Source organism: Teleopsis dalmanni, chromosome 2, assembly GCF_002237135.1.
Source record: "Teleopsis dalmanni isolate 2A chromosome 2, ASM223713v2, whole genome shotgun sequence".
Taxonomy (NCBI): domain Eukaryota; kingdom Metazoa; phylum Arthropoda; class Insecta; order Diptera; family Diopsidae; genus Teleopsis; species Teleopsis dalmanni.
In genome coordinates this window covers 90,236,479-90,244,344 of record NC_051847.1, presented here as the reverse complement: position 1 = coordinate 90,244,344, position 7,866 = coordinate 90,236,479, and the positions used below count along the sequence as shown (strand labels likewise).

General features: G+C 34.0%; 1 protein-coding gene across 1 annotated transcript; it reads right to left on the bottom strand.

The window, feature by feature from the left end:
* Positions 1–608: 608 nt before the first annotated feature.
* Positions 609–4,912, bottom strand: LOC119683046 (uncharacterized protein K02A2.6-like). The gene has a single exon (XM_038096644.1). It carries the CDS (start codon positions 4,891–4,893, stop codon positions 694–696), a length of 4,200 nt encoding a protein of 1,399 aa, XP_037952572.1. The 5' UTR covers positions 4,894–4,912; the 3' UTR covers positions 609–693.
* Positions 4,913–7,866: the final 2,954 nt, after the last annotated feature.

Below are 7,866 nucleotides of genomic sequence, written 5' to 3'. Positions count from 1 at the left end.
TGACATGACTATGTCAGCGATGCCGCTGAATTTTTACGCTTAACTATGTCAATGTTGCAGTATAGCTAATATAGATCATCGTTCAATCTAGTTCGATACTTGTTGCCAACGCGTAAGGGAAACTAGTTCTTCCGAAGTATTTTTCTCTTGAGTGATCCTAACGCCTTCTCATTACTGTTGGTAATTGTCCAAGATTCTGCACTATATATGTTAGCAGAAGAGACATGATAAGAGACTTCTAGAGTGTAACTTTTGTTTGTCGAGAGAGGACTTTATTTCTCAATTGCTTACTTAGTCCGAAGTAGCATCTGTTGGCACCATATAGCAGAACAGAGATGATAAGAGACTTCTAGAGTGTGATTTTTGTTTGTCGATAGAGAGAGAGGGCTTTATTTCTCAATTGCCTACTTAACCCGAAGTAACATCTGTTGATAATAGTGATTCTTCGTCGAATCTGTAGGCTGACGTCATTTTTGATGTTTACGCTGGTTTTCAAATAAACAAAGTGTTATATCTGTATAATTAGATATTTATTTATTCAAAAAACTCCAAGTTATTATTATTTCACAAGTTCCAAAATAACTGACAGAATTAAAAATGTTAAAATGTAAATGTTACTTTATCTGTCAACTGTCATCTTGGCAGAGTTGCCAACACCTCCCCTTTTGAGATTAAATCTCCAATGCGGTGATTCTAGGGTCTATAACGGTCAATAGGATGTCTAGTACGCCTTGGACGGGTATACGGAACAACTGCCTCATTGTGCTTCTCAGTTTGAGGGATTGCAATCTCGGTTACTTTGTTGAAAGATTGATCTGTTGTTTCGTAGAGGCCAAATGCATCAACTAAACACTTTTCGTTGGCGATATCTTCGGAAGTACATATTTCTAAAGATAACTCATTTTCTTGATCTTTTCGGTCACGAATTTGGTTGGCATGTGCACGAATAAGTTTGCCATTTTGTAAGCGAACATTATAAATGACGTTACCTATGCGTTCGATTATTTTTCCTTTTGTCCATTCAAAGTGTTTGTTTTTAAATATATTGACATAAACGAGCTCTTGTTTTTCGTAATTCTTTGGCTTTGCACCGTGCCTTTTGTCAAACTGCGCTTTCATTTTGAGTTGTGTATTGCACTTATTTTTAAACTTGGCATTTGGGTCTGGTAAAGACACCAGCGTTGGTTTAATTAAGTCAAGTTTAATACGGATATTTCTTTTTAGTAAAACTTCAGCTGGCGATTTACTGTCCTCATTTTGCTTATTGGGAGTTGATCGGTAAACTTGTAGAAATGTTTGAAGATTTTCAGCAGTTACCCCCTTCCCATTTAACTTTTTGAGTGCTCGCTTTAAAGTATCCACAAACCTTTCGGCTTGTCCATTTGACATGGGATAGTACGGACTGCTTCGTATATGACTAATGCCGTTTTCCGCTAAAAACTGTTGAAATTGGTGACTCACAAATTGAGTACCATTGTCTGAAACTATTGTCTTCGGTAACCCAAATCTAGCGAAAATTTCTTTCAAGCTGGAAATTGTTTGAGTTGCTGTTATAGATTTTGTTTGTATAATTTCTGGCCATTTTGAGAACGCATCGATTACGACCAAATAGTAGTATGAATCTAATGGTCCTGCATAATCAATATGGAGCCGTTCCCAAGAATCAGAAGGTTTTGGCCAAGGATGTAAAGTTGTTTTTGTGGGCATTTTAGCTGCTGCGGCACAATTTGAACAACTTTTCACCATTGCTTCAATATCGTAATCGATATTTGACCAATAAACGTAGTTCCGCGCGATGGCTTTAGTACGACCTATGCCTTGATGACCTCGGTGAATTTCTTTAAGAATGCGCTTTCGGAAAATTTGAGGTATAATAATGCGTTGTCCGAGCATTAAACATCCGTCAACTATACATATGTCGTTTTTTCGGTTAAAGTAAGCTTTTAACTCACTGTTGTTGCAGTTTGATGGCCATCCTTCAGTTACATATTCGAGAATTTTAGCTAAAACCTTGTCCTTAGCTGTTTCGTAAGTAATCATTTTGCTGGTAAGCGGCAGCTTATCAAGTGAGTTATGTAAAATTTGTTTACTTTCAATTTCAAACTCTACTGCAGCGATGACATAGTCTTCTGAAGGATTGATTGTGTTATGTATGAGTCGTGATAAAACGTCTGCATACCCAAAACTGTTAGTTGAAATAAACTTTAATTCGAAGTCGTATGCAATCAGTTTAATTGCCCAACGTTGAAGTCTATTTGCTTGATGCACCTTAATTCCAGTTTTATCACCAAATATAGCTAGAAGAGGCTTATGATCTGTTTGAAGTTTGAATCTTCTCCCAAAAACCATTCTGTGAAATTTCGTAACCGCGAAAATAAGCGCAAGAGCTTCTTTTTCTATTTGGCTATATTGTTTTTCTGTGGGCGTTAGTGATCTGGATGCATGACATATTACTTTCATTGAACCGTCGTCAGCTTCATGAAAAATGCAAGCTCCGAGCCCATAGTTAGATGCATCTGCAGCGACTACTATGTTTTTCAGTGGATCGTAATGCGCTAATAATAACTCTGATGACAAAATTTGCTTGAAACCATCCAAACAGCGTTGATGAAGTTCCGTCCATTGCCACTGCTTGTTGTTTTGAAGTAGTTCGTCTAATGGTCCTCGGTATTTGCGCATGTGATTTATGAATTTCCCATAAAAATTGATAGCACCTAAGAGTGATCTAAGTTCGGATTGATTGGTTGGCGCAGGCATTGTCTTGATTGCTTCAATGTTTTTTGGATCTGGGCGAATGCCGTCTTTACTGACAATATATCCCAAGTAAGCAATTTCAGGAACTGAAAAATTGCATTTTGCGATCTTGAGTTTAAACCCGTATTGATAAATACGTTGTAGAACTTCATGTAAGTTGTTGTCATGCTCTTGTTGGTTTCTACCTGAGACAAAGATATCGTCAATGTAAGCAGCTGCGCAATCTAAGCCCGCAAGCATTTTATCCATAATTTGTTGGAAAATTGCCGGAAAAGTTTTAACGCCAAAAACCATACGCTTGTATTTGAATAAACCTAGATGCGTGTTTATTGTGAGAAGTTCTTGCGATTTGCTATCAACTTCGATTTGGAGAAAAGCGTCCGAAAGGTCTATATGACTAAAAACTGTTGCATTGCTAATTTTTGCAAAAATATCCTCTGGAAGCGGTAGTGGATACTTGTAAGATTCAAGCGCGTCGTTAAGACCAGTTGAGAAATCAGCGCAAATACGAATGCTACCATTTGGCTTTTTGATAACTACGATTGGTGCGGCCCAGTCAGAGTAATTTATGGGTGCGATAATGTCGAGATCTTGAAGTCGCTTGATTTCTTCTTCAACCAAATGTTGAACTGCGTATGCTACCGGGCGCTTAGGTCGAAAAACAGGTTGACAGTTTGGTTTAATAATTAAATGTGCCTTAGTTTTATTACAAAGACCCATAGCATTATCGAAAAGTTCTGGAAATAATTTTTCCGGAAGAAATTTGCAATTCGACGACTTTATTGAAACATTACTTGCCTGTTTTGTAGTTGAAATTTGGCTGCAAATAGCATTAAGCGTCATATCGCTAAGTTGAAAAGCAGTTATCCAGTCCAATCCGAATACGTTCAAATCGATCGTTGTAACGAAGCACGTAAGTGTTCTAATTGTGTCTTTTAACTGCACATCACATGTAAATTTTGCGTACAATGGTAAGTTTCCAGTTGCACTTTTAGCAGATTCTGGTTGTACTTCCATTGTATTTAAAATATTTAATTTGTCGAAATTAAATTTTGAAATGATAGTTATGTCCGATGCAGTATCAAATTGCAATTTGATTCGCACATTGTTGATTTTAACGTGGACATATTTACGCTGTGAAGCTGTGATGCTGTTCGTTGTGTATATACTGTTGGATCGTGGCTGTGAAAATGTTTTTGCTTTACCATTGCTATTATTTTTGTTGTTGCTATTGCATTTTGATTTTGATAAATTTTTCGCTTTGCAATAACCTTTTTTATGGCCTATGTTGTGACAGTCTTCGCATTTATAATTTTTGTATGGGCAGTCACGCACATAATGCATTGCTCCACAAAACCAGCATGGTGTTTTCGGTTTGTGATTGTTCTTAAGCTTATTTGCTTGTACTCGATTCACCTGATTTTCACGTGATTTATTTTCTACCAGCGCTGTGTCGGATTTTAAATTAATAATACGCTGACACTCGTTTGTAAGTTTTTCCAAGTTGATGGTATCAGCTTCTGTGTCCAGTTTGGTCAATATTCGGGTTCTTATTTCGAAGTCTGCTTCCGATTTCAGCCCCAATACGAACATTAAACATTTGAACTGGTCCAGTGACAGGCTATTCAATTTAAAATTTTCACATTGTTTATTAACTTCGGCTGCGTACGTAGTATAGTCGGCATCTGGTGGTTTGGTTAACTGTAAGCAGCTATAGCGTAAGCTGAATTGTGACTTTTGGAGTCCAAACAGTTGTTTTAATTTCTCCACTGTTGTAGTGAAATTATATTCACGTGGATGCTTAGGCAAAATAAAGTCCATGTATTTGTTATGCACAGTTGTACTGAGTTTTCTTAATAGAAGCCTGACCTTCGCTGCGTCATCAAGTTTGCTACCATCTACTAAGAACAAATCTTCATACCTCGTATACCACGTTTCAAATGTTAAGTTATTTTCTGGATCATACACAAATTCCGTTAGACTCGATGCTAAAATCTCCATTGTTTGCTCCGGATTTTCTGTTTTCGGAACTGCTTTCATTTGCAAACACTCCTTGAAAAGTTCACGCATTGCTTCGGTGTCTTTCGCACGTTGGTTTTGCATTTCTTGGAAAAATAACTTGAATTCTTGTGGATTCATTTTTTTTTTGTGTACATATACTTTTCAATGTAATGCAAAAAAAAAAATATCCTCGTCGCCACTGTTATATCTGTATAATTAGATATTTATTTATTCAAAAAACTCCAAGTTATTATTATTTCACAAGTTCCAAAATAACTGACAGAATTAAAAATGTTAAAATGTAAATGTTACTTTATCTGTCAACTGTCATCTTGGCAGAGTTGCCAACACAAAGTCTTTCTAACTTCGAATTTAAAATTGTTAACAGTGACAGGAGATTGTTGACAAAAAGTACTTTGTTTCGTCCTCATTTATCACAAAACCCATTTGTTTCGCTTGTTTTTCTAAGTTAGAAAATGCCACATTGATGTCACGGGTGTTTAAGCAAATGATATCAATATCATCGGCGTACGCAAGCAGTGTGGTTTAAATTTCCTGCTTGAATTATCGTTTCCAATATTAAATTAAGGTAGTCATACGACAAGGAGTCACCCTGTCTGAAATATCGTTTGGTGTCAAACAGGTCGGAGAGGTTCACGCGATTCTGACGGAATCTGATTCTGACGGTGGTGTTGTTCAACGCCATTTTACATAGTCGTATAAGTTTTGCTGGGATACCAAATTCAGGTAGCGGCACAAAGAGCGCTTCTAGTCGTAGTGTCAAAAGCGGCATTGGAGTCGACTATTGGACCATGAACTGTGTGTTTAAACTCGAGTCTAGAAAACAAGTTAAACAACCTTGAAGCATGTTCAAGGTTGTTTAACCTTGTTGTTGGTGTGGTTTTCGTATTTAATCCACGCGGTTTAATGGCATCACAAAATATTGATTGACAGACTTCTGTACTTGATTTTCTTTAAACTTCTCTGGAACATTTTCCATTTTACTAGCTGGATTAAACTACCTTTCATTATATCATGAACAAATGATACACTTTTTGAAAAAATAGACAGTATTTAAACTTTAAAGAAACATTTTGAATTTAAATTAATTTAATTGTATATACTTCCAACCAAAAAAATATAGGACATTAAAAGTAGCTAATTTACAGGTATAGTGAAGTAATATAATAAGTCTAAATTAGTAAGATATATCTTTATATTAAAAATATTAGCGCAAAATTTCTGCCGACTCGAACTCAGTATTGAAATATAGAAATAGTAGTGTATTTACAACAATTATCAACTAAAGCTTATGAGAATTATTATATTTTGACTATAATGACTACAAAATGTACTTTTAAGAATTCATCTTAATAGAATTGTATAAAGTAAATAAAAATTTAACTCAATTTAAAATTGAGTTCCTTATAATGTTTATAATGTAAATTTAAGTTCTAGTTCATATAATATGTTAAAGTAATTAAGTGCGTTCATAGTGATAACCATAACTGTGTACAGCCAATATAATTAATATGGAAAGTTTCTTCTGATTATAACTGAATGAAGAAACGTGGTTTCCTATACTTTTCTATGAATACTCAACTATCTAAAAATCATAATTTTGTGGAAATATATTATCCTTAATGATACTGTAGTATATTATAGCATATTATATATTATATATATATAATATATATTATATATATATAATATATATTATATATATATTAAATAGTATATTATTTCAAGATTTCTATAATATACGGTGCTTAGGTCATATTAATAATATATGTAAATAATATGTTTTGAGTCAACTTATCTAGCATAGATATTGACTAATAATAATAACCCTAATCTATATTAAGGCATATTAATTAGTTGTCAATTTGTGTTATATAGAAATATGAAAAACACTAATATTATTAACTATGTTGCATGCATTGACGCTTCTAGTCCTCCCTATTCTCCAATGAGTCGCAATCAATATCCCTGTAGTGTTTCCTGTCTTCTGAAATGTAACGCTTCTGTTCATATTGCTTTACATATATAGTCTTTGATGATGTTTATCCGAATCGAACGGGTTGACGGATGTTTTGAATGTTCGTTTGAATATTCAATTCTACAATGTTGTTGTTCTCTCTTCGAAGAATCTGTGCTATTTAGGGGGAATATATTCCCTTTTCTTGAAGGCTTGTGTAAATAATACTTAAAACAGTTTTTTCGCGATACTCTTTTGATGAATGTTTAAATTGATTTGTTGTCAAATTGATGAAGACGCGGTAAGTATCTTTTTCTAAGCACCTGACCTTAGAAAGAGTCCATGTTATCGTGTGAGTCAATCATTTTATTATGTTGCTAAAAATATCATTTAAAATTGTATTGTGTCTTAAATATTAAATGTTACATAATTGTTATATATACTGGATAACAATTGGATATGGATACTTGATATTATAAATCCAGTAAAAGACCGTACTTTTCCAAACTCTAAACCACTGCGTCTTTGTTCGTGGTTTAATAATAGAAGTGTCACTTGACAGTTGTATCTTTATACAGAAATTTCATACTGAACGAGAGCTGCTTCCTTGACCAAAAACAAAAATGTTGAAAGAAGGAGGATGGAAAATATTCGGGACCATAACTTCTGTCAACCGAAGCAGTTCAATGGATAACAGTAGTAGTTTCTTGTATGGTTTTTAATTTTTTTTTCGCTGTTGTTGTAGATTGTATCTTCAAGATTTTGATTAGTCAGTTAAAAAAAAATTGTTTTAATCCTGTAATTCTCAGAGTTCTCATATAATTTTTAGACTCTAGGCATGATATTTAACTTGAAAATAGAGTAATATCGGATAATAAAGTAGAGCAACTTCAATTAAAAAATTATAAACCACACCAGTATGAGGAAGACAATTGCTTCAACAGTCAGTACCATATACATCCATATTATACTTTCATTGGTTATCATTTCATTCTTAACACATTACTAGAATTTAATTGTTTTTTTTTCAATTTATCTTACAAATTATTAATAAAATCAATATTATCAAATAATTTTTATAAAGTGTTTATTGCGGATATTTCTATTTCATTATAGATAATAGGATGGCATAT